At 42.1% G+C, this 25,654-nt stretch overlaps 1 protein-coding gene across 10 annotated transcripts in view; it reads right to left on the bottom strand.

Annotated features, from left to right (window-relative positions):
- NFIA (nuclear factor I A) overlaps positions 1-25,654 on the bottom strand; it is a 373,107-nt gene that overhangs the window by 13,558 nt on the left and 333,895 nt on the right. For 8 of the 10 annotated variants that reach the window (XM_077892018.1, XM_077892017.1, XM_077892020.1 and 5 more), the window contains one exon: positions 24,146-24,237. The exons of the other annotated variants lie outside the window; for them this stretch is intronic. In XM_077892018.1, the coding sequence (XP_077748144.1) occupies positions 24,146-24,237 (92 nt within the window). The remainder of the gene's footprint in view (positions 1-24,145; positions 24,238-25,654) is intronic. 10 annotated transcript variants of the gene reach the window in all.

Here is a 25,654-nt window from a genome sequence, read left to right as displayed (position 1 = left end):
GAGTAGGCACTTACTAAATGCGGTTGAATAAAGGAAGGCAGGCAGGCAGGCAGGCAGAAATGAGCTGTCCCTAAGGTTCTCTCGAAGCCTGGTGTCAGTTACCCCAACAAGGCATTTAGATGGATGACTTCTAGCATAGCTGTACCACATCCATGCTCATGCCACATGGCCATGCCTCCCCAAATGACAGGTGCTCTCCGGAGAGGGAGAGAGAGAAAGAGACACGCAGGTCTCCACAAGCTGCCCCAGGCAGTTCTGATGGAAGAGTTCTTGCAGTAGGGCCAACTGTGGCCAACTGCGTCAGTAGCACGTGCAATAGTTTTGTAACATGGACGGCTGCCTACTTACTACAAGCACAGAGGAGTTGTCCAAACCACCGCTCCCTGGAGAGTGACCGTGCTGCTCCCGGCCAAGACCTCCGTTTGGTTCAAACCTCAAGACGGGAAAACACTAATCTTTTTGCCCAATAAGCCATCCAGCACCTCCAAACCTTGAGAGTACACACACAATCCAATTATTCCGACTGTAGTTCCAAAGTCTAAATCTTTCACCATCTTCCAACCTGCCCTAGTGTCTGCCTCACTATCAAGAATTTTTTTTTTTTTGGTCTCCCTTTACATTTTCATCTGAGTAACCTTTTTACCTCATGAAACCAAAGACTTTTTTGAATTAACAGCGGTGTTCTGGCCCACTCACATGCACTCTGCAGACCTCCCTCTCAGAGGGCTGTATGCCCCGTGGTGGAGCGAGGGCCCCAGAGGTGGAGTTAGCAGAATCCCATCGTCCAACTAGTACACACTGCCCTGTACTAGTTAAGTCATGTCAGGGAAGTTAGCATTTCCGAGTCTCAGTTTTAGACTCCATGAAATGGAGAGAACAACCTGACCAGTTTTTATGTGGCTGAGATGAGCTAATGCCTGGATAGAGGCAAGCCCAGAAAACCAGGACGTCAAGGGAAATGGCCTAACATGTGTCTGGGCCCTCAGGTCCACGTGAGACGCTGGGAAGACCCGTTCCCTTGGAAAGTCACCGCTCAACAAGGCGACTCTCTCGGACTTAATGATATAATTTCTTAGTTAAAAGTAGCAGCTGCGTCGGTTCCATCCCCCCCCCCACGCCCCCCATTGCAAGAGAAAGTTCTTGAGAAAATAAAAATCTGTCTTTAATTGCGGTATTAAAATCAGAGCAGCGAAACTAACCACACAAAAGGAATTGGCTCAAGTTTATGAAAGGCATTTGGGCCCTTGCCTTGCAAGGCTAAACTGCACGCCTTGGAAGTTGGGGGGGAGCGGGGGAGCGGGGCGGCGGGGAGGGAGGGAGTAGTCAGGCAACCAAGTGGGCCAGAAACAATCCTATTTTGGTTTTTGTTAGCGAATGGCATACTACATAGATCAGAGACTTCTTATAAAATACAAACCCCCACTGTACACAAAGCACAGGAAAATGTGAGGAAAAAAGGGAAAAACTAAAAGCAGCTTAGGGTGTGTTAACGCTGCTATTCTGTCAGCTTAAAGAGTATTTTATGCTTGATCAACAGCTCTTTTTTTATTGTGCTTTTCTTTCATTCATTCAAGACATCAAAGCCGGGCGCCACCAGTGTACCTGCCCTTCTGGAGCCGCTTGTGAGGGGGTTCTAATGAAGCACGACTCTGGGAGCCGGAGACCCCCGTGGACACGGCAGTTCAAAGGGAATATTTCAACAATGATTACATTTTGTAAATCTTTTTATGAAAGAGACAGCTTATTTCCTGCTTTTTCATGAAAAATAGATTCTATCCATTAAAGTGAGCCCGCGCCACGGAAGCTGCTTGAGATCTGAGGTGCGGCGTGGAGATTAAGGGGACAAGGGCCCGATGAAATCGTCCAGAGTTCCTATCTGTGGGGCGAGGATGGCACCGCCGGATTCTCTGGGTGGAGCCGCGACAGTGCGCTGGATGGCTCTGCGAACGGAAATGCAGTGACAATGGGGCTCCGCGGTTTATTTTCAGCCAGGCCTGGTGTTTATTGTTTGTTCCTTTTTACTCATTTTTGATTCCACAAAGTCCAGACCAAGTACCAGAAGGCATCAGGCAACCCCTTTGATTGCACAGAGGAAAGATGAAAGATTTTAGTTACAGATTCATTAAATGCTGTTATTTTAGTGCCCCGAAATGGGACGAACCCTTTCGCGTGTGGGAAGTTAGCCATTAAAAGGCTGGCTCTGGTCTGAAGATACAATACAGGCTTTATTACTGGCTAATGTCTGCCCCGAAAGGCAAAAAAATAAAGAAGGCAGGGTACCCTTTGGTAATTTTTGATTTTCGGTATTAAGATAATCTTTCCTCTGGTCTTTTTTTCTTTCTTTCTTTTCTTTTTTTTCTTTTTTTTTTGGCGGCAGGGAGAGTTGAGTACAGTCGGCAAGGAGGAGAATATGATTTCCTAGGGAGCTATGAAATGAAAAAAAAATGTATGTTTTCTGCACATCAGATTCCGACTTTAATTAAATGCCTGTTGTCTAACAAGTGCAGACAGTCACACTTGGGGCTGGCCCAATGGTGGCCCAGGGAGGTAACCTTTCTTGTTTAAAAAGAGAGGCGTGGGAGTGGAGGTCAGAGCTCAGCAGAGCGTGGCCACATTGTAATAATCATTCCACCCGGTGCTTCTCCGCTCCTGTTCTTCCCCCAGAGCTGAAAAGCCCTTCCCCAACACCACTCAGGTTCACAGCACATCTATCATGTAGATTTAGTGTTCAGATTGCGCAGGTAGAAAAGGTCTGGAAAGGGGAAAAAATAACATGAAAGCGAAAAGTCCAGTTCTTACAAAAAGGCTCCCAGAGACGTCCTGCAATAGAGCAATGGAGGATCTGATACTTTGCCAGAAACGAATTCCCAAACTAACCTTTTCAGCCAAGAAGCCCTTTAGGCACTGGATGGCACCTGCCACCTCTGGACCTTTCCACCCCAGCTGGTGCCCACTGGCACGACCCACAGCACGGGTCTTTGCTTCTTACCCCCTTAATCACCCTCTGTTCACGGTAGGGGCTCCCTCCTCCTGTCCTTTCCCAGCCCTCCAGCCAGTCTCTTTCTCTCCTTCTCCACCTGGGTTTGAGCCCCCCACAGGAATTAGGGCAGACCCCCTCCTCTCCCAAAGGCTGCACAAACCAACAGTCCTTCCTACTCCATTCACTGGATTAAGAAAAGAAGCGCAGGAGAACGCACTCAGTTGCAACCACAACCACCCCACCCAGTAGCTGGAATGGAAGATTTCTGTAGTGAGCCAAAGAAACCAGGTTTAGAAGTAGAATGGGGGTGGAAAGTGGAGGAGGCTGCTGTATCTCAGTTCTCAGATTCACAAGGACAGTGAGATGTACCTGAGCACTGGACTGTGAATTGGAAGCCTCAGCTCAGGCACTGGCTGCCCTGGGACTGGCATCCCCGGAGGCCATCACTCTGATTCTACTTACTAAGATCTCAGTCCTTAACTTTCTTGACCTTCTGGGAACACCTGTTTTTCCATTTCACTGGTTCCAGGAGTCAGTGACAGTGTGGATGGGATACTAGGGTAAAACTGGTCACAAAAACTGGTCACACCCCTCATTGAGCTGAGAGTGAACTTGGCCATGGAGAAAGCTAGAGACCTGAGTTTTAGTCTCTGTGACTTCCGGGCCCAGGGGTGGGAAGGGGGTGGTGAGGGTCCAACCTAACTTATCTGCAAAGCAGTCCTGGGTGTACCAGTTACCCACAGTATTTGGAGGCAATAACAAACACAAAAAGATGAAACATTCAAATACTGGCCTAAATGATTTTGAAATACCAGCCAGAAGAGTAATGAGCAGCAGGGCCATGGGAGGTGTGGCTGTGATCTGGAAGACATGGGGTGGGAGTCAAGGTTTCCTCTGGGCCAATTACCCTTGATAGAAATGGAATGATTTCCCCGGGCCTAGTCAAAGCTTCATGTGACATCCCCGAATGCACAAACCAGGGATCAGTGAACAATGCTTTCCTCCTTCTTCTGAAAATGTGGTAGGATTTAGGGTTTTATGGCAACACAACTTGTCTTTGTTAAGACGTGACTTGCAAAACAAACCCACATGGGGGAGTTGGCAGTTTCAAATGACAGTATTTTTTTTTTAATGCTGAAACAGCAAATGCTTTTTATGTTCAGATTTATTTCCTTCTAAATTTGTAGATTAAATTTAAAAGTAAGCGATATTCATTACTACAAACGATTCGATTCTTCCTGAATATTTCTAGGGGAGGTGAGTGGGAAGCTTCAGGGTGGGGTTGGGTGGGGAACTGAACAAAGACAAGATCCTATAACCTTAGCATTCAGTGTGAAGGGTCTCATCAATGGTTTGGCCATATACATAAGATGTATGACTGGCAGAGCTACTTGGCTTCCCTGGCAGGAGTCTATGCTTCTTGGAGAGAGGTAATATCATCCTAACACAGCAAATTTACTGCATTTTTATCTTTCTAGTCATGACTTTGGAGGTGGTGAAGATCTCCCAAGCAAAGACAGATTTAAGAATGTGTTTTATAAAATCAAACATGGTAACAAAATCACCTACTTTGTTTTCAGATAAGTTCTCCAGGTAGGGCTGTCCCAGTAAATCACATCTGGGAACAAGGTTAGAACTCACGCACTCAGTGCTAATCTAGAACAGTTACACATTCCGCTATCACTTTATTATATTTTAATGAAACCAATTACACACTGGACTGTGATACATTCATGGGCTCCTTAAATACCCTTTTCTCTTGTTAAGTCACCATATGGATGGGAGATGCTATTGTTCTTTTTGCAAGAATGGTGGGAAGTTTAAATGATACCTCTTAACTTTCACTGGATTCTGCAATCACAAAAATCTTGCAGCTCTACCACTGTCTTAAAGGCATTGAATTAAAAAAAAAATACTTGAAGATTTTTTTCTTTCTCTTTGAGGAGTGAATTGTCTGAGCTAAAATATGGCTTCCTGTTGTACTCCATCAGCCTTTTGGTGGTGTTTTTCAGGAACAGGTTTACGAGTTCAAGTTCAGGTTTAAACTAAATAAAACACTCTTCAGGAGTTTATAACTGAGCCTCATTTACATGTGTTCCCTCTGAGCTCTGTCGGCCTCAGTGTGCTAGTTTCCAAGGCTTGGTGAAGGAATGTTTTACAGTTGGAATCTGTACGGCTTTCTCAGGCATTTCAGACTCTGAGGCTGAGCAGCACAAGCTTTAGTTAGTATTCAAAGTTTCCTCAGATCTGCCATAAAGTCAAAGAAAGAGAAAAAGAAAGACAAGGCAGGGCCAACTGTATCTTCTTAATTTTCCCTGTAAGGCTTTCAAGTTAACATTCCAGTTGAAAAGTGAGTAACAGATTCTAGATATAGTTCTAGAATTCCAAAGCCAGGACTCTGAATTCCTCTGCAATTGTCTTCAGCATTTCTATGAAACTGGTCAATGCATATTTATTCTCTTCAAATATAAAAACTAGAGTTTGCTAAACTGGTTTTCTGCCTTGAAAATGTAGATAAAGAGTGTTATGAAGATAAATGTCCCCAACCCAAAAGGGATCCCATATTGTGTTTATGAAAAAAACCTAAGGGATTTTTGAGGTCAGAAAGATCTTAGGGATTTTCCCGGCAATAAAGGTACACTGGAGAGGAAGAAGTAGCTATTTTGGGTTGGGGACTATAAAAGAGTTTAAGTAGGGATCGTAAATGCTATTATAGAGAACCAATCTGGAGAGAGCTGAGTTCATGAATCACCGAGGTTAAGACTAAGCGAGGGTCCAGGAGTTCAGAGAAAGCAGCCATTGTCTTCATGGGCAGATATGGAAAGAGAACCAGAGAAATAGCACCATGGACTCTGCCACTCACTTCTCTCTGAAATTTGAGTTTATCTAGTGAGAAAGCAGGTACAGGAGTAATAAACCAATGATGCAGGGCCTGAGAGTTACTTTCTAGCATCTCTTTACACTGGAATGCTTCTTTCTGGATAGGTGAGCACATCCAGCATCACTGTGGGATGTGGCATTCCCAGCTTCAGCAGCTTTCTCCCTGCAGAGTGATATGTGATGAATCGAATAGTTTAAGAAAAATTAAGCACTGCTGTGGGTGTTAGAGAAGAATCTACCTGGCCAAGGGAGGATGGTGCAAAGAGTCCACAATGAATCTGAGTCTCAGTGCGTGCCTCTGTTAAGAAGGGATTAAGACCACCTTCCTAGCATTGTGGTTGTGAGGATAAATGGAAATGATATATGAAAGTGCTTTGTGTCTTAACAAGACTATGCAGAACTGATGCTTGTTTTATGGTATTCTTTTCTGACAGGAAAGACAGAAACCTCATCTTTCTATGCCAGTCACTGCTCCTCTTGGCCTAGTACAATGATAGGCAGTCATTTTTCTTGAATAAATACAATAACAGCAATTGTATGCTAGCCATGTATTCTTCCTTCAATCCCCTGAACTTAGACTAGCTCAAAGGCTGAGAAACATCAAGGATTTTCTAAAAACAAGTTAAATGTGAATAAGCTTCTAAATAAAACTCTTTGCTATGAAAGTAAGTTTCTTCTACTGGATAAGACATGAATAAAATGTAGAATCATTGAGATGATATTCTGAAGGAATGGACAGTAAAAGAAGTCTCTTTTGGGACAGCAGTTTACTTACGGTGATTGAGTGGATGGGCTCGTAACCCTAAGAGTTTGTCAGCCTCTGGCCAGGACCGATTGGCCATTCTGGCAGAAAGATGATAATTTGCATAGGAGATAGTCTCTGCTAATCCCACTGGTCAGTCATCCACAGATTCTTGAGAGTCATGTTCTTTCTTTCATCTAGGTTTATTTTCTTTTTTCTTTTTCATAGATATATGATTTGGACTCCTTCTCCACTGCCTTTTGGATTCTGCTGTTCAAGGTTGCTATATGAAACAAACATAACTGGCTAACGTGACTTTTTTTTTTTTTAAGGTTACTCTGACAAAATGGTGGATGGGAGGAATTTGAAACTCGAGATGGTTTGCAGATTTTCCTGAGGATTTAATTTACCAATGTGAATTTTAATTGTTTGGAAGATAAAATAATTTGACAGTCAACCTGGTAAGTTCAAAAAGTTGGGGCAGCTCCAGTGGCCCAGAGCCTTCAGCCCAGGGCGTGATCCTGGAGACCCGGAATCGAGTCCCGTTTTGGGCTCCCTGAATGGAGCCTGCTTCTCCCTCTGTCTGTGTCTCTGCCTCTCTCTCTCTCTCTCTCTCATGAATAAATAAATAAAATCTTAAAAAAAAAAAAGTTGTTCACTTGTTAGTGTGTTGGTAGGTAGATGCAGGTCTAATGTTTTTAAACCGATGCTGAATCCTTTGGTCAAACAGTATCCTTATTCTATGATTTTCTGCAAGAAACAGAGAGCACAAAATCTGGAAACATACTGGCTTAAGAGAGCTACATGGAAGGCATGGGCTGAAGAGGACAAGCTATTTCCTAGAAGCCAATTAGACCCTTGGAGAAGCTGCCTTCTTTCTTCCGCTCCCTTAGCGTTAGTTATTCAGTGGTGTCAATAGCTCATCTTACCATGCAGCTTAATTTGTGCCTGGTTCTTATTCTAAGCAAGCAGCCAGGAAGGGGTGTAAAGGGGGGCAGTCCAGATTTGACAGCACTGACCCTATGGCTGAGGAGCATTAGTGAATTCCATAAGGAGTATCAAGCAGCAGTTCTTAGTTTACAAAGGTCATTGTGATGCAAGGCCCAGGGGAAGTGAAGAGCCAAGCAAGCAGCCTTCCTGGAAGATGGTGGGGGTGGGAGAAAGAGGAAGAATGATGTTTTTAGGAGGGTGGGGGTGAAGAGAAGTGGGTACATCTTTAGACTTTGACAGGGAAAAATATTTGGGAAGAGGCCAACTGTGAGATGCAGCATGGCCCTCGCTGGCTGGTAATGATGTAACAAATAGCAACATTCAGAGCTATCCAGATACCAGGGAGAACAACTGGCAGATATTAAAATCATTATAAGATGTGAAATTATACCTCTCACTGCTTCATTATCACTATATTTCATAATATTTGTCTAGAAAGGCACACAAAGCCTATCAGGTTAAATTAATCCTAATGATCAATTTTAGTTTTATTCTAATTAAACAATTTCAATTTAATTAATGCGAGCACAGAAATTAGTCAAAATTACAAATGTAAATGTTGAACTTTAAATCAAAGGTCCTCCCTGCTCTCTGCCTCCTGTAGAAGCACTTTAAAGTGTTTGCCTGGGAAAGTAGATGGGAATTTTAACCTTTGTCTATACTGTGAAGGACGAAAGTTAAGAAACTGTGCAAGTAAAAGCTACCCAGGAGCACAGACAGACCCACCCACACCCACATCCACAGGGTACACCCACAGGGCAGTTTAGCAGGAAAAATTCTGTGAGGTAGACTTTCGAATTACACGCTTTTGTTCTCGAGGATTCCAATGCACTCAGGTCAGTCTAATGGATATAGGGCTTTTATAAAACACCTCTGTAAAATAGAGGCCATGCACCCATTTCCTATGGCAGAGATTCAACCACCAGTCCCTTTCCTCCCTGGTGTGGGATACCCTACATTCCAGTTCCCCTTTTGCCTCTGGTTAGCCTCGTGCCCTTGGAGGCTCTTTCACCTCCTTGGGCTTTGGGTCTCTTGAATGGAGGTGCTGTTTTATCAAAATGACACAGGCTTTATTCCAAAATGCACTTAAAGTTGTATCTGGAAAATGATGGTGTCTAGAGTAGATCATCTTTTTTTTTTTTTAATTTAAAGATTTTATTATTTATTCATGAGAGACACACAGAGGCAGAGACATAGGCCGAGGGAGAAGCAGGCTCCCTGTGAGGAGCCTGATACGGGACTCCATCCCAGGACCTCGGGATCCCAACCTGAGCCAAAGGCAGATGCTCAACCACTGAGCCACCCAGGTATCCCTAGAGTAGATCATCTTTAAGGAAATTACCAGCTTCAATATTCCGTATTTCTATAACTTCAAAAAATACTGGTATCTTAAAATAGATCTGAAAATGGTGAGGGGTATCTGTATCTGAGTCATCCTGTAAAGACATGCAAATAACCTTTTCTCTTAATGAAAATCCAATGTAGATGGAATCCAGAGTTCCAAAAATTTAAGGAAGGAAAGGACATGGTGGATGAATTTTTTTTTTTTTTCTAAAAAGAGAAGACGACGGAGGGGGGTGGCAGCACATGCAAAAAATGTGAAATAGAAAAAAAAATAATAAAAAGAAATGCATTTCACTTTTTGTATTTAAACACTTTTGTACTGGTGAATCATACCAAATAACAGGCCTGTAGCGTTGCAGATTCTTGGTCTTAGCAGAATGTTATATGTGGCGTAAGATTCTATGTTATTGCCCTTACATTCATAAAACAGCCACAACTTCTTTTCCCACAAGGAAGCCTTCATACATGATCTTCCATTTTGACTTGTTCCCAATTGCATATGAGAATTATTTGATAGCAATCAATCCACTATCACTGTTCAGGGACATTATAGGAGAACAGCAGAGTAATTTAACAATATAGTTGATTAGTGTAATAATCATCATTAAATGTAGTAATGATAGTGGGATTCCCCTTACCTTGGTTAATGACCATAGACAATTCATTTCTTGACTGCCAGTGGTAGAAATGGTTTTTGAAATATTAACTTCTGCCCCATGGGAATGACACTTAGCCCACCACATTTAATTTTTGACCTTCACTGAACAGCATGATCCTAATCCCTTGATTTTATAATCTTAACTAGGAAACATTAAAATATGGATTGACTCCAGTTGGCAGGAATCTTTATGTTCTTTTCAGTAAAAAAGCTATAAATCCAATGGTTGACCTTTTATTTCCAGGTCACAAATGACACCCACTCACTTTTGTCCGTTCACATAGGATTTATGTTAGGGTCTACAGGTATAAGCCATGAAAGTTGAACTTTAATGAAATGTCTTTCAAAGATGTGCACTTAACCAAAAATTTCCCACAAAAAAATTAGCAGATAGCCTTTTAAAAATAGCTATTACATCTTCAGGTTCATGGCTGGCCTCAACTAAATCTATTTTTCACTTGTAGTAAGTTTCCTCTAATACTATTATTTTTCTGAGGATAAAAATTAGGTGTGTGTTTGGGATGATAATAGTACCTTAGTTCCCAATTTAGATTTCTAAACTGAAAGATTTCTGAAATGTTCTCTCTTGCCATCACCATAATTCATCTATCTCAAGCTGAAAAATGTTCCCTGTCCTTTTTCACAAAATCAATTGTATTGATGGGAGGCATTCTGTGTTGTCAATCAGGGAAATGTGAGTTGATGGGACCCCAAAGCAGTGTGATAAGGTAAGGAATACCAAACTTGCTCAGGTCCACACCATCTGAGGGAGGTCAATGCTTCCCATAATACTCTTCCTGTCATGTAGCACCCTGTCACAATTAATAATGTAGAAGGAGCTGATTAACTTAAGTAAAGTGCTCTCTGCTGTGTAAACACATAAAGATCTATGAGGCAAAAAAAAAAAAAAAAAGCAAAAAGGGGAGGGCAGGAAAGAAAAAAACGTCATTTTTATTTTTCATGTGGATGCGTTCTCACTTTCCATTCTTCTCTTGTAACAATTACTGTACCAGCCACTCTGACAGAGTCAATAAATTGATCTGGGTCTTGATGCAGCAGCAAAGCAGACTGATCTGATACACCATTATCTGTAGTGGAGAGTGTGTGTGTGTGGAGGGTTTGGGTGCGCTTGGGTGGCTGAGGGCAACGGGGAGAAATCCACAAAGGCAAGTCAGTGTCACTCTGGATAGGTAATTAGTGCTCTACATGGAGTTTCTGGAGAGATGAATGCATCCGTGGTGTGCTGTGTGCATGAGCATGTGTGCACGCGTGTGTGTGTGCAGGTTTAGAAGGGGCAGAGAAAAAGAAGCCTTCGACTTGGCTAAAGGATGCAGCCTAAGTAATACTGTATGCACCACTTATTTAGGTCCCTGCGGTATTTCAGTCACTCAAACAGATCTGCAATTCAATGAGGATCACCACCCCATTAGAACTAATCATGTCAGCTGTGTATCTGACAAAATAAACATTCAGAAACTGTGCTCCTAGGTTCATAACGTTTTTTGCACAGGGATTTTTTTTCTTCTCTCCCTCATCCAGCATAAAGTTTAATAGTTTTTAAATATGAAATTATAACATACATACAAACTCTCTGTATGCATTTCTCAGTGTATTTTGCCTCCCAACCAGAAACTGCAGCTGTTAGCTGAGCTTTAACTTGCTCCTTGGGAGTATGCTAAGTATGTTCTTAATAAATAAATATCATTCCACTAGCTAATGAGAGAATTAATGGCACAACTTATGGAACACGGATGTGGGAGGATGGGGGGAAAAGAGACTCAGCTTAGGGGGACATGACCAGATCACCTCTGGGGTTTTCGCCATATTAACATTTCTGGGTTCTTATGGGCAATCACAGGTCCCTGGTCCTAAAGATGAATGAGATGCATCCTGCCTGACCTCTGGTGCTTTACAGAGATTCAATTCTAAGAGGCGAACAAGCAGCAGCACACATCCGCAGCTCTCCGTGTGCCAGGGAAGGGTGCTGGGGGCTTTATAACCTAACCATGTTCAATCTTTATAAAACTCCAAGCAGCACGCACAGGTTTCCAATTTTATAAATGTGACCTCTGAGGTTCAGAAAGGCTAAAAACTACCCCCAGATCACTATAATAGTCTCAGATTGCCGTAGCAGAATATCCTAAACTGGGTTGCTCAAATAATATTAAATATCTGAAAATCTTGTTTTCTCACAGTTCTGGAGGCTCGGAGGTCCAATGTCAAGGTTCTAGCTCATCTGTACCTGACCGGTCCCTGAGGGTCCTCTTCCTGGTTTGCAGGTGGCTGCCTTCTCACCAGTCCTCACGGCCGGCCGAGACAGTACCAGCTCTCTGGTGTCTCTTCTTACACCCGCACTAATCCCATCATGAGCTCCTCCCACCCCACAGATAAACCTCTTTCCCAAAGTCCCCATCTTCAAATATCATTGCAGTGGGGGCTAGGGTTTCAGAATATGAATTTTGGCAGGGTAGGGGTAGGAGGAAAGGGGGAACAACACAATTCAGTCGACAGCAGTCACGTACTGAGATGAATCAAAATCAAGTCTGTCTGGCTCCAGCGGATGTCTTCTTTCCTATATTGCATTGCCCAGGAGAGGAGGGTGCCTCATGATCACAGGTCTTCAAACTACTAATATCTGTAAAATCCTGTACCTAAGGACTGTTAAAGGAAGCTAGGTTAAAGTTGCTTCACCTATAGAAATCCCTCTGTGTCCTTCACCTGCTTCCCACCTTCCACAGAATAAAGTCCAATTGCCTTACCATTGTATAAAGTAATGTATTTATTCATGACTAGACCCTAACTTCCTAGCCTCATTATTCAACGTTCTCTGCCATTTACATTAACAGACATACCAAACAGAGTAATGTTCCTCAAACTGTTACTCTTTTGCACATGCTGTTCCCCCTGTCTGGAATGGAATGTTGTCCGTCTCCTTCGAGACCAGCTCATGTGTCATCTCGTCTACAATATCTTCCATGAATGCCCAGCTTCTCTCCAGAGAAAATTACCTACTCTTTGTACTCCTTACAGATTTTACATACTTTAATTGTTTCATTTATCATACCTTACTATAATTTGTTTACCTTTCTCCCTAGAAGTCTGTGAGCAAGGTATGGCAGGGATTGGATACACAGACATACATACATACACACACATGCATTCCTCTTCCAGCCTAGTGTTGTGCCAAGAATATAGTAGGTGCTCAGATTTTTTTTTTCCCTGTTCCCAAGATCAATCACATAACTGATGAGTGGGGGAGATAAGCTAAGTATCCAAGTATTTTGGCTCCTAGTCTAGTGCTCCTTCTATTCTACCAAGAGGCACAGGTCACTATCACGGTCAGTTCCCTTACTAGAATTCTCTATCATATTGTCCTATCCTCGCAGGACTACTCCCTTCCCCAAACACACACATAATGGCCATGGATCTGAGGAAGGGAGATGGTACTTGAGAGAGGCGAGGCTGTGTGCCAAGAGAACACAGGGCCTGAAGATTTCCCCAACTACTCAAGGCGACAGGAGCCACTCAGCATATTCTGCCTTGGAAGGGAGCACTGAACACTTCCCACATTATTAAGGCGGCACTGTGGGGGTCTGAGGTTGCCCTTCAAGTTCATGTCTGGGCTGCAGCTCCATTATCCCAACACATTGAGACTGTGGGAGGGAGGGCGTGAGGGCAAGGAACACAGGGCCAGCACTGCCGGCCCGTCCTAACCCCATGTGTCCCAGCCCCAACACAGGGATCCAGCTTATCACAAGCTCTTGTGATTCATTAGTTAATGTGTAAAGCATTTGGAAAGTGGAAAGCTAATTAGAAGTGCTAAGTTATTTCATCTCTGCTGTAAAGGAAGCAATGTGAAGCCTAAGGAAAAATTCTCATGCAAATATTTTGGGGAGGCGTGTGCTGTGGAATGTAACTCAATGAATAGGCCTCATTGAAAGGCTCTATCCCAAAAAGAGAGTCCCCCCCACCCAATAAAAGAATGTGCCTTCATCCTCAATAAACAAACAGGAAGGTAAACAAGTAGGTGTGAGAAAAGTGGGCAGAAAGAATCACTGATAACTCATGTGAGATCTGTGAAAACCTCACTTGAGACAATAGGCCCTGGCCTTGAAACTGTGTATGTCAGTGGGACCTTCACATCTTGGGCTCAGGAGAAAGCCTGGGAAAGCCAGTGCCCGAAGGAACCTCTCCTAATGGGATGGGTCATTTTTTAGAGCACAGAAACATCTGATAAAGTGAACTCCTCAGGCATGGGAGTTTCACAGGCAGAGGCGTTGTGGAAAGGCGGACAGTACGCCACCTGTACTGCCTCTCTCCTCACAGTTCACGGAGTGGGGCCAATCAACTCATTTTCCTGTTCTCTGAACTCTGTTGACTCAAGCTCAGCAAAACCAGGCTCTTTTCTTTTGCAAAGGAAGCATCTGGTTCCAAGTCATAAAAGAGAAACCCAGAACCTATTGCTGACTGTTTGATAAGCACCTGGGAGGGCACACGGAGGGCACCGTTTCACAGAGTTCCCTTGCAATTACAAAGGGACATGTCCTCCAACTCAGCCCTTTCAGAGTTCCAGTTTACCAGGAGAAAGTTGACCTAGCCTGTGGGAGCTGGGCTGCACAAAACTCCAGTATGTCTGCCTGAATCCTGGTTTCGGACAGAAGGCTAACATGACATGATCACTACACACTCACTCACACTTGCACACACACACTCATGCACACACAACATATATGTCTCTTAGGCACACAGAGAGTGAGTGTAGAGGAAAGGCACTGTAAGAAGACAGGCATCAAGGGATGAAGGGAGTCAAGTGCTGCAACAGGAGTTAAAAGCACAGGAAACCTATCAGACAGTGGGAAAGAGGAATATGGCAAATACTGTTAACAGTTTACCTACTATGTACGGCCCCTTCTTTCTTGGGGCAATTTTGTTCAGGGAGGACGATGTACTCAGCATAGGTCACAATCAATCCCCATTTTAGCCAATCAACATAATTCCTTGCTAGCTTTCCCAGCATTCCTTGCAGCTAAAGATTCAAAGGTAATCCAGTTTTAGTTGGTGAGACCTAAATAGAAATTTTCTAACAGGAAGCAGGGGAAGAGTAAGGTATGGCCTTTGTTTCCCTGATGAAAGAGGGATAATGGAGTAGGATATGGGCTTGATGTCTGGAGCTGCACCAGCCATTTTACAACCCAAGGCACCAAGCATGAGGATGAATGGACAACATGCAAAGGATAGTAGAGCAGAATGTCTGCAGGAGCATGGGTTCCTGCTGGCATCATATAGCAGATGAAACAAGGCCAACAACCACATAGATTTCATATGAGAAAAATAATCCTGATTGGCTTAAACCACACTTAATTGGGTTCTCTTCTATGAGGCAGATAGTACAGTGGCCTTCATTTCATAGATGAAGGAACTGAATTTTAAAGGGTAACATCCAAGACACTCTGACGAATGGCACAGCCAGGATATGAAAATAGGTCTATCCTACTCTTTAATTCATTACTTTTTCCCTGCTCCCTCAAAAGAAATCAGGCCATGAGTACCAAATATATTTCCCTTAGTATCCCAGGACATCCCCTGATCAGAAACATCATTATCAAGATTCATCTAAGGACTGGAAATGTTGACAGCAATTCTGCAATTGATACTAGCTAGGGTTTTCTGGCTTCGTTGCAAGGCTATCATCAAACTCTGACCTCACTCCTCTTAGTTCTCTACACAAATTCTCACCTTCTGTTTTCAAGCTTTCCTCCCACTTCATTTTCAGCCCCCTCTTTCCCACAATCCCAACAGCTAATTTAATGGATACCAGATGTTTTATCCATCTTCTTCCATAAGATCTAAAATTTCAGGTGCAAGCTCCCTCTTATCTTTTCCTTCTCCATGGCCACTGATCTCATTTTAATACTGAGAAGAGTCAAGTGAGAAAGGAGACAGATTTACTGAGCACCTATTGTGTGCCAGACTCCAAGTAGGCACCTAATTCTTTCAATAATCATCCATTTGCTTTAACTAAGAAGCTTCCCCAAATCTTTTTGGAGCAGGCAAAAAGCACACAAACAAAAAGGCTAAACCCAAACTAAAACATGGGACTTAAAGATAATGGGATTACAGAAATATAAGAAATGAGGGAGACGGCGCCTGGGTGGCTCAGCTGGTTAAGCATCTGCCTTCAACCCAGGTCATGATCCTGGGGTCCTGGGATGGAGCCCCACATGAGGCTCCATGCTCAGTGGGGAGTCTGCTTCTCCCTCTCCCTCTGTTCCATCCCTTGCTCATGCTCTCTCTCTCAAATAAATAAATAAATAAAATCTTATTTTAAAAAAACAAAACAAAACAAAACAAAACAAAACCAGAGAACTGAGGGAGGAAAAAGAGACCAGTACCTAGACCTGATGCTCTCACTTTGCCCAGAAGAGAAGTTTGTGGCTGAAGACATCTAAAACGTGCTACTAAATTGAAACTGAAAAACTGAAAGACAAGCGTTGTTTATTAAAAATCTTAAGAGTGTCTCATAGCCTATCACTGAGTCAACTACCAAGTGTACCTGAAGAGAATGTACAGGTTGGTGTGGGAGATAGGAAGCTGAGAGGATCCATTCTAGCCCACAGTAGCCGCTTCCTCAGAGGAAGGAGGGGAAGCACACTGCATAAGTTACTCATCCTGGTCAGGGGTTGTTTACTACTCTACACCTGTAACTGGAGTTGAGACCATAAGAGAAAAAATGACCAGGCGCTGCCTTCTCCCCTTCAGGGTTTCAGGGTCTAATAGGGGGAAGTATATTCACTTGCTGCCAGTCCTTACCACCCTCAGAGACAGTTTTCTCTTGGGGAGTCTCTCTTCCTTGGGGCACAATTTAGCTGAAGAGGAGAAATGGTGTGCAGAGGAATAGATGTGCCTAATTTATTAGGCTTTGGAGGTACCTTTAGGGCAAATGCTCAATGGAAGGATCCATGGGGTTATAATCTTTAGGGGAGGGATTGTCCTAATTTGCTTGACAGTTGCTTTAGATCCAGAGTTTGGCTGGTAGGTTCTGGCCATATCCACATAGTAGCACATGAGGATGTGCTAAAAGGTTCACTCAAGACCTTGCCTAATGGGACACACTGAAGGGAGCCTGGGCTTGGGAATCAGAAGTGAGTTTGTTCCCTGGCTATACTGATCCCTGGCTATGGGGTTCCAGGGAAGTCACTTCTCTTTAAATCTCAGTTTTTTAAATCTGCATAATGGGGGTTAACAATAATAATGGTTCAGCCCACCTCAATGGATTGCTTTTTTTTTTTTTTAAGATTTTATTTATTTGAGAGAGAGCATGTGTGTGAAGGATAGAGAGCAAGACAGAGAGACCACACACAAGCAGGAGGGAGGGGCAGAGGGAGAAGCAGACTCCCCGCTGAACAGGGAGCTTGATGCAGGACTCAATCCTAGGACCCTGGGATCATGACCTGAGCCAAAGGCAGATGCTCAACTGACTGAGCCATGTAGGTGCCCCAAGAAAATACTTTATAATCCAGAAAATTCTATTTAAATCGAAGAGTTTAGTTATCAGCCAAACAATAAAAGCTATAATTTGTCGAAAGTTTAGTTGGAGTCAAGCATTTACTTTCTTTACACCAGTAAAATCTGAGAGATAAAACAACCATCAGAGATGATACAATCAATCATCATTCTGCAGTTAATAAACCAGACTAACAAAACTGAATTACCCCCCTCCCCGCCAAAAAAAAAGAGAAAAGAATAACAACAACAAAAAAGAAACACATATACTGTTTCTAAGTGATGGAATAAAGCTCCACCCAAGATCTGAAACGGAAGCCTACAATCTCAGCTGCTCTGCTATCTGGTCTCTGGGCAGAGGCTAGCTGTTCTCACAGATGCAGACTAACATCATTAGTAAAGGTCTTTTTCCCAGGCAAGATGAGAGAATGAGCTCAGTCTTATTTTACAGATGCATGAACTAATAGGAAACTGGGGCAGGTCTTCAGAAGGACCAAGCATAACATCAGTCCTATCCCATGGGACCCAATTTCTAGGCTTCTGATTCCTTGATGTAAGAGGATGAGTCAATCCTAGACCATCTTGAAGAGAAAATGGTCAGTAACATTTCACTAACACTAATTAAGCATGCAGATGGCACTTGGGAAAAAGAAATTTGAGACACAAACTGGTTCAAATCCTGGCAACCTCGTTTGCCTGAGGTGGATGTATCCTTTTGAAACTTCAGTTTCCTCATCTGTAAAACAGGGATAATAGCACCAACCTCAGAGGGCTCTGAGTGCTGTAGCAAGTGCAGGCACAGAACCTGGCACACGTGGGTGCTTCAGACAGAGTACCAATTTGACCAACAAGACTTCCTACTTTTTCCAAAGTCAGGAGGAGGTGAAATTTTATCTGTCATTGTGTGGGCTTATAACTGAAAATGCAATTCGAACTAGAAGGGGAAAGATACTTTTTTTTTTTTCCTCCTCTTAGGAAATCTCAGTTTCTTGCCTTTGCAACTCTGCAGTTGCTTCCTGAATTTCTGTGGCTATCTAACCCCTCCAGGCAGCACAGGGCAGGGTCGGGAGGAGCAGGGGAAGGCTTCAGCTAATCTGAATTAAGTCTCAGGTGAATGTGGTGCCCTGCGTGAGGACATGATACAAGGAGGGGGAGTTTCTTGGAAATGAGGGGTGAGGGAGCTACTGGCTGACGTGACTGCAGCAAAAAAGGATTCCAATTTTATCTGCTTGGTCCAGAGAAGACAGAAGCCAACAAACATGTCATTTCTCTTAGGATGGGCTAAATAAAGCCTTATCTACTAGCTGATAGATAAAAGGGCAAAAATTAAAGCTCAGAAGAAAAAAGGTAAATTATGTGAGAATCAGAGCCATATCCTCAGGTCAAAGTTAGACACGGACAGAAAAATAGTTTAGCCCTTCTGCTCCTTCCACTCTGGAAAGTTCTTTTACCCAACTCTGTGTCTCAAAGCCTCTTAGGCAAATCCTTAGTGTAACTGGTATCATGCTGCATTATTCATGTTGTTGTTGTCATTACTACTATTATTATGTTTTACATCCATGTCCTCTATTAGTCTTTGAACAACCTGAGGAGAATTGTTACTCCTCATACTGTAGCTTTTGGGAATACTGTAAGAAACGATGAGTAAGCGAAGAAAGGAACTTAAGAATTTTGTAGACTGCCTATGCTTTGATTTCTCAAGGAGAACTTCAGGAATATGACACAGAATGACAACAGATTGAAATGCTCTCTGTATTTGCCACCTCCCCACGTTCCTCGTGCATCCCCACCAATGCAGACAGCAGGTGACATGCCCATAATTTAGCCACGCGGGGACCTCTCCAGATCAGCTGGTTTTCGGCACAGTGAAGTGTGTGGCTTGTGTACACGTTTGTAAATTTCATGAGGCCTAGGCAGTCACACTGCTCACAACCCGGGCAGCTACATGATTTATTAAGCAAAGGTTACAGCACCTGTGCCTTTTTGTCAACAAATCAGGCCCATGCCATGCCAAGCGATTCTTCTAATAACCCAAATGGTAATTTGGTTTTAAATAGCATTTCAGATACCACAATTCTATTGATGCAGAACAGTGATAGATTTGGGTGGCAGGGAAGAAATGCCTGTTTTTAATATTGTTTGCACTCATTTTTCATTTTAAAGAATTAGTTCTCATTGGAGTTCTGCAGGTTAAGCATTTTATTTGAGCATTCTGATTAAACTAGAACCTGAATCAAAATGAGTTCTTTGCTCAGTCCTTCTGTGTGGGAATTGGTATTTCTATTTATTACCTGATGATGAAATATTAACTTTTTTTCTCTAAATAAATGCCTCTTCTTAATGGCTCTTGTTTTCAGGGATCAGATTAAATTATGGGATGCAATTGAAATGGCCATTGGCTTTCTGCTATTTGAGATGATAGCATGTTCTCTATTATATTATATCATTCAGTGGGCATGCAGGGGACATTAATAGTGTCCAAAGTGAAGTAAATACTCTATGCCCCAGAGACTTCTCTGTAATATCAACTGTCATGGGACAAATTTGAAAAAGAAGAGATTCAGGGTTGGGGAGGAGCAGTCATGGTTTCTCAAAACACAATGATGTTCTGAAAGCTGCAGGGAGGTGGCCACCCTCTATTCTAATGATGAGTTAATGAAATGGAGGATGCAGAGGGATAGGAGGCAAATGATGAGAGTAGCAGAGGTACCAGACAAGTGAGGCAGAAGAATGGGACAAATAATGGGACAAATAACTGGGCAGGAATGTTCAAACACAGCCCAAAGCTGGGGTGAGATATACAATGCAATTGCAAGGCTGATAGAAAACTAGCTCAAGGCAAGGCTAAAAAAGAAGGCAATTCTGTTTTAGTGAAGGGAGGAATTCTCTGGAGGAAAAAAACAGACTGGAAGAGAAGGAGGAGAAAAAAATGGCTTTCAATTATCCACGTTATCTTTCCTTACCAATCATTACAGATGATGAATTGGTGCAATAAAAGCCAATATTCAATTTTTCCAATTTACATGGAAAGAAGGCCATAATATATTGTTAAAGGGAAGAAACAGCAGGTTATCAAACAGTGTATATAATATGATCCTATTTTTGCAATACACTTGTATGCACAGAAAACAGTCTGGATGGATTTATATGGAAATGTTAACAGTAGGACTACAAGTGATGTTTATTATTTTTCCCATCTGTATTTTCCACAATTAACATGTATCATGACTGTAATAAGAAAAAGTCATTATTTTTAAACTTCCTTATGAATCATTTAGCTTCAAGCAATATATGCTGACTACCCACTATGCAACGGGCATGAGAAATAGTACTTTTAGAGAGGTCAGCACATACTCACAGTGGATTTTGTTGATAACTGTCTACTAGTCCTGTCTGTTTTACAGAATTTTATGCTCTTAAGGGGTGAAAGGGCCATCAGAGTTTATCTAAAGATTACATTTTAAAAGTTGTAGTGAAGAATACATAGCATAAAATGTACCATCTTAACCATTTTCAAGTGGACAGTTTAGTGGTCTTCAGTATGGCCACACTGTTGTGCAATCATCACCACCAAACACCTCCAGAGCTCTTTCCATCTTGCAAAAGTGAGACTCCATCCCCATTAGAAAATGACTCTCCATTCTGCCATCTTCTCACCCACCAGCAACCACCATTCTACTTTCTCTATGAATCTGACTATGAACCCAGGAACCTCACATAAGTGGACTCATATAGTATTTGCCCTTTTGTGAGTGGCATCTTTCACTTAACCTCATATCTTCAAGGTTCATCCATGTAGTATACTGCAGAATTTCCTTCATTTCTAAGGCCAAATAACGTGTACTATATACCACATTAAAATGGTAGATACACAATAAAATACATATGCCACATTTTGTTTATCCCATTTATCTGTTGATAGAGACCTGGGTTGCTTCCACCTCTTGCCTGTTGTGAATAATGCTGCTAAGAATGTGGATGTACCAATACCTCTTCAAGACTTTGCTTTTGGTTTTTTTTGGATATATACTAATGACTAGATCTTAATGCAATCTCAGATTTAAAAGCAGGGGGTATGCTAGTAAAACTCCTGAGAGCTGAGCATATCAATGTCTGAATACCTGTAGGGAAAGGTGCTTACCAGCTCATGAGGCCATGCAGCTCAGTGGTTAGAGAATGCAGGCCTTGGAGTCAGGCAAATTGGGTACAAATTCTTGCTCTACCTCTTACTGCTTATGACCATGGAAAAATGAACAATCTCTTTAGGTCTCAGTTTCTACATCTACAAAGTGGAGATAATTATATCTATCCTATTGGGTCCCTGTCAAGATTAGTTGGGTAATGTACTTCAGGTACTTACTACATAGAAAGTGCTCAATGAATAGAAGCTATATATAATTAAAGAATACTTTTTATAAAGAAAGGTCTTATGATAAACTGGAAGCTGCCTATTTAAAATGACTATGCAGTAGTTCAAATTCTATCTACTGGGAAAAATTGAGACCATACCTAATCTGTCTCTTCTGGGTTGATGTCTCAGGCATTTGAAGAGATTTCTATTGGGAACTGGCCTTTTGGAGAAAGGGACACCATTTTACTTTGCATTTATTTATGAATTCATGTGCAAGTTACCTCTTCTGCATTGAGTAAAGCTCAAGTATCTGCCTGGGTGCCTCTTCCATTTTTACTTCTCTAAAGGTAGAAGGCAAAATGTTGTCCTCCCAATTAATACGAATTTTGTGCTTTATTAGCAAAAGTATTAATATAGGACAAATGCCAACTTGCTTAGAAAATTACTAATCTGCACGCCATGTTCAAATGAAGCCTTAAAAACAATTGCTGTAAAAAAATCTCTTCTGAACTAATGTCTTCTCAAGAAGGAGATTATTTTTAAAGTATATAACTATTTTTATCTTTATATGTCTAACACTTTAAATGGTTCCAGGAAGTAGCTCCTTTAAAAAAAAAAAGAATTAATATATATACACCTAAAAATTAAAATATTTTTGACCACAGAATTTTAACCTCAGGATATATACATATATATATATATATTTTTTTTTTTTTGGAAAAAAAAAAAAAGATAGCTCCATTAGTGCAGTTTCTCCTAAGACAATTGAGGATGGCTTTCTTTAAGACAAACGTGGCAGGTGTAACTCTGATAAGAAACATTTAAGCTGTTGTTCCTATGATGCCAAATATTTAACAGAAACCAAAAAAATTCAGTTCCAGATGCCAAAACTGGGTCTAAGTGACATCATTCATCCAGATGCGTGGAAAATCTGGATTTTCAAGAATTGAATTTTTGTGGTCAACATCATGAAGACTCAGTTTCTGGGTTAAATAAGGCATTTGTGAAACAAAGCCATTTTGGAATATAACACGTTTTGATTATAGAGAAACAAATTGAATGGAACATAGGGTACCATTTCAGTATTGTGAATCACAGATTATACAAAAAATACTATGTAAAATACAAACAGGACATTTCCAAACTGCATTTTTGAGGTTCTTAATGAAGTAACCCGAGCACATTGGTGCTTTGAGAAAAGCAATCATTCAATATAGAGCCACCGTCCCCAGTTCTCCCTTCCCACTGAACTGGAACGCATGAGCCAAAAGTACAAAATGAAATTTTAATGCCTTTGAGCTAATTATTTGACTTCAAATCCATCAGTTAAGCATTTGAAGGTATGGGAAAATAAGCAATACCCTGGAACAATTTTATGGGAGGTCCTGAATAGATGTTAATCCCAGAAGCCACGGACAGGCCAGTTTCAGGAGAAACAGCAGAGGTGGGAAATTCAAGAGTTAACCTTCTGTCTTTCTTTTTTGCTCCCCCCCGCTCCTCCCAGCTGCCTCCTCAGAAGCTGTACTTTATGTGACCCTGCTTTAGCGTAAGGAAGGCTTCAGATGCGGTGCAGTTTCACCTGCGCTGTCGACACAACAATAAACTAAAATCCTTTACAGAGAGAGAGAGAGAGCAAATGGACCCAAGAAAGCAAATCTATCCCGTTGATAAGCATCTGGTCATATTCTTATAAACAAAGATGAGTAGTTACAAATGCAGCATCTGGAGAATACACAGCCGGGCACACGCAAAAAATATCTCCAAGAACTCTTTCAAACAACATGCTGAGAACCCTCGAAGGAAACTCTTTATGTCAGTTATGATTGTGGATGGTTACATTCTAATTAGGAAACCAATGAGGAGATCCTTCCAAAACTTGAACCTAGTTCTCTTTGACAAACTTCTAAATATCTCTACATCTGCTACCTCTGACCTCCAAAAGTCTCTCACTGTTTCTAACAGCAGCCATTTGGAAACTTTTAACAGAGATTTCTTCTCTTTGACCCATACTAGCACAAAACACAACTATCTACCGAGAAACAAGCTCTCGATGTCCCAGGAGAATCTTTTCTCAATCATCTGCCCCAAATATGACTCACATACATCCCCTCCCACCCCTCGCTCCCTAGTGGCCAGGGTACCCCGGAATAAACACCACCTATTTCTGCACCAACACCAGCAACTTAATAGGACTCATGAACCCTTTCTTTCCTTTTTCTTTCAGAAAGCTTGCCAGCTTCCCGGGGACCCTATGACGAAAACAGAAGATTGGCTGGTTCCCCGTTCCCAGGATGCACTTTGATTCCATGGGCAACCAGAGCTTACTTTTCCAGGCAGGGGCGTCCTTCTGTCTGCTCGAAAGTAGAGAGACATGAATTCCTAGACGAGGAAACACACTCGCTGGCACAGGGAAACCTTTCTTGCCATAGCGAAAGGAGTTCTGGCACAGAAGCCTTCTTCCTCTACCCCCTCGACACAAGACACAAAAATCACAGACACTGTCTTCTGCGATTTCTGAGAACACAGGGAAGTGTGGCTGGAGGGCCGGGGAGGGCCGGGAAAGGTTGGGGTCGGGAGGAAAGGGGACCACCGAACAGGGTCTGGGAAATGCAGCCTGTTGTGCCAAAAGACAAGTTACAATGCACCTGATGAATAAAACAAGCTGCACCACATACAGAAAAGATGAGAGCGGCCCACCTGTGTCTGTTGAGGGATATTTACAAAGCTTGGATCCCGTGGTCCAACACTGACGAATCGGTTTGCGGGGGAGGTGCTGGGTGTCGAGTAGGCTGTGAAGGGAAGGGACACATGCGTTCAGGAAGCAGCACGAGATTGCACACACAAACAACACCAAAACACACAGTCTCCGAGCCTACGCAGCTGATTAACAAGGAAATGTGCAAACACTGGAGCTAGGCAAAGGGATCTGGCTAGCGAGGGCATTTTAGACAGTCATAAAAGGGAAGGGGTGTTGGCTTCTAAAGACTGTTGGAATAAAAAATATCAAATTGGTGCTCACATGACTTCTTTTCTCCTTCCCTCATACAAATTAGAACATGCAGGACATTGGCAAAGTATACTTTCAGAGTTAAACATGAGCTCTGGGGCCAGAAAGAGATATCCTAGTCCTTAGAGCACAGGGAGAGAGAAATTAGGTAGGAAGAGGAGGAAAGCAGTTCATTTTACAACCTTGCTTCTCACACTATGACACTCCCAAAAATCATGAGACATTCCTGTGTCTCTATAGCTAAATATGAAGAGGAGTCTTTATAGAAGGAATTAATGGCTTCTCCAGAAAGGAGGTGGAAAAGCACTGAGAACCAGCTGTCTTTATAGGCCTCAGGAGAGTGTCCAGAGTTTCTAGGAAGCACAAAACATGCTTAAAATATTAACGTTTATAGTCTTCCCATCCTAGAACTTTCTGTTAAGGCACAAACTATCAAGAACCCGTGTAAACCAAGACATCACACTAAAACCACATTTCAGTTTACCATTCCTTTCACAGTACATGAAAGTTTTGTGTATATATATATATATATATATATATATATATATTTCTATTTAAGAGCTTCACTCTAGTGAGAAAAAAACTCAGTGGCTTCGGTGTTTCATTGACTTACAAATCCAAATGTGCATTTGGTCTTTTGGTGTCCTGCAATTCACTTCTTTACCGCAAAATCCTAATATTTATTCACATTCTTTCTTTGTACTAGAACTTTTAGATAACAGACTTCTGCTCAATTCAAATTTCTTCACGATACTTGTAAAAGGCCCTAATTTTTTGGACTGACTCTAGACACACACCATCTAAAAGATGAAAAGGATTTGCAAGTTTTTTAAAAAAACACAGATATCTGAGGGAATAGTACCAAATTCCTTTGCCAGATTTCTTTTTTTCTTTTTGGCATCATCTGCTTTTCTTTGCTTTTCTGTTTTACAGAAACCGGCTCAGACTTGTTTCCTTTGTTAAGCATGTCTGGAGATAAAATTTCTACCAACTGGCCCAAGTCCTGTTGGTCATCTCTGGTAAGAGCTAAGTCATCCACACGGATCTGTGATGGGCACATGGTGGGGCTGTGTTAAAGCAGCATGGAACAGGGCATCCTGTTCCATGAGGATCCTCTGATGTCTATTAATAAGAAAGTTTTGTTGGAGTGTGTTTTAGAAGGATCTGTCCAGTCATAGTTTTATAAAAAAATGTATACA

This window comes from Canis aureus, chromosome 3 (genome assembly GCF_053574225.1).
Source record: "Canis aureus isolate CA01 chromosome 3, VMU_Caureus_v.1.0, whole genome shotgun sequence".
Classification (NCBI taxonomy): Eukaryota; Metazoa; Chordata; class Mammalia; order Carnivora; family Canidae; genus Canis; species Canis aureus.
Note: the sequence above shows the minus strand (reverse complement) of the source record. Positions and strands in the feature narration are given on the sequence as shown.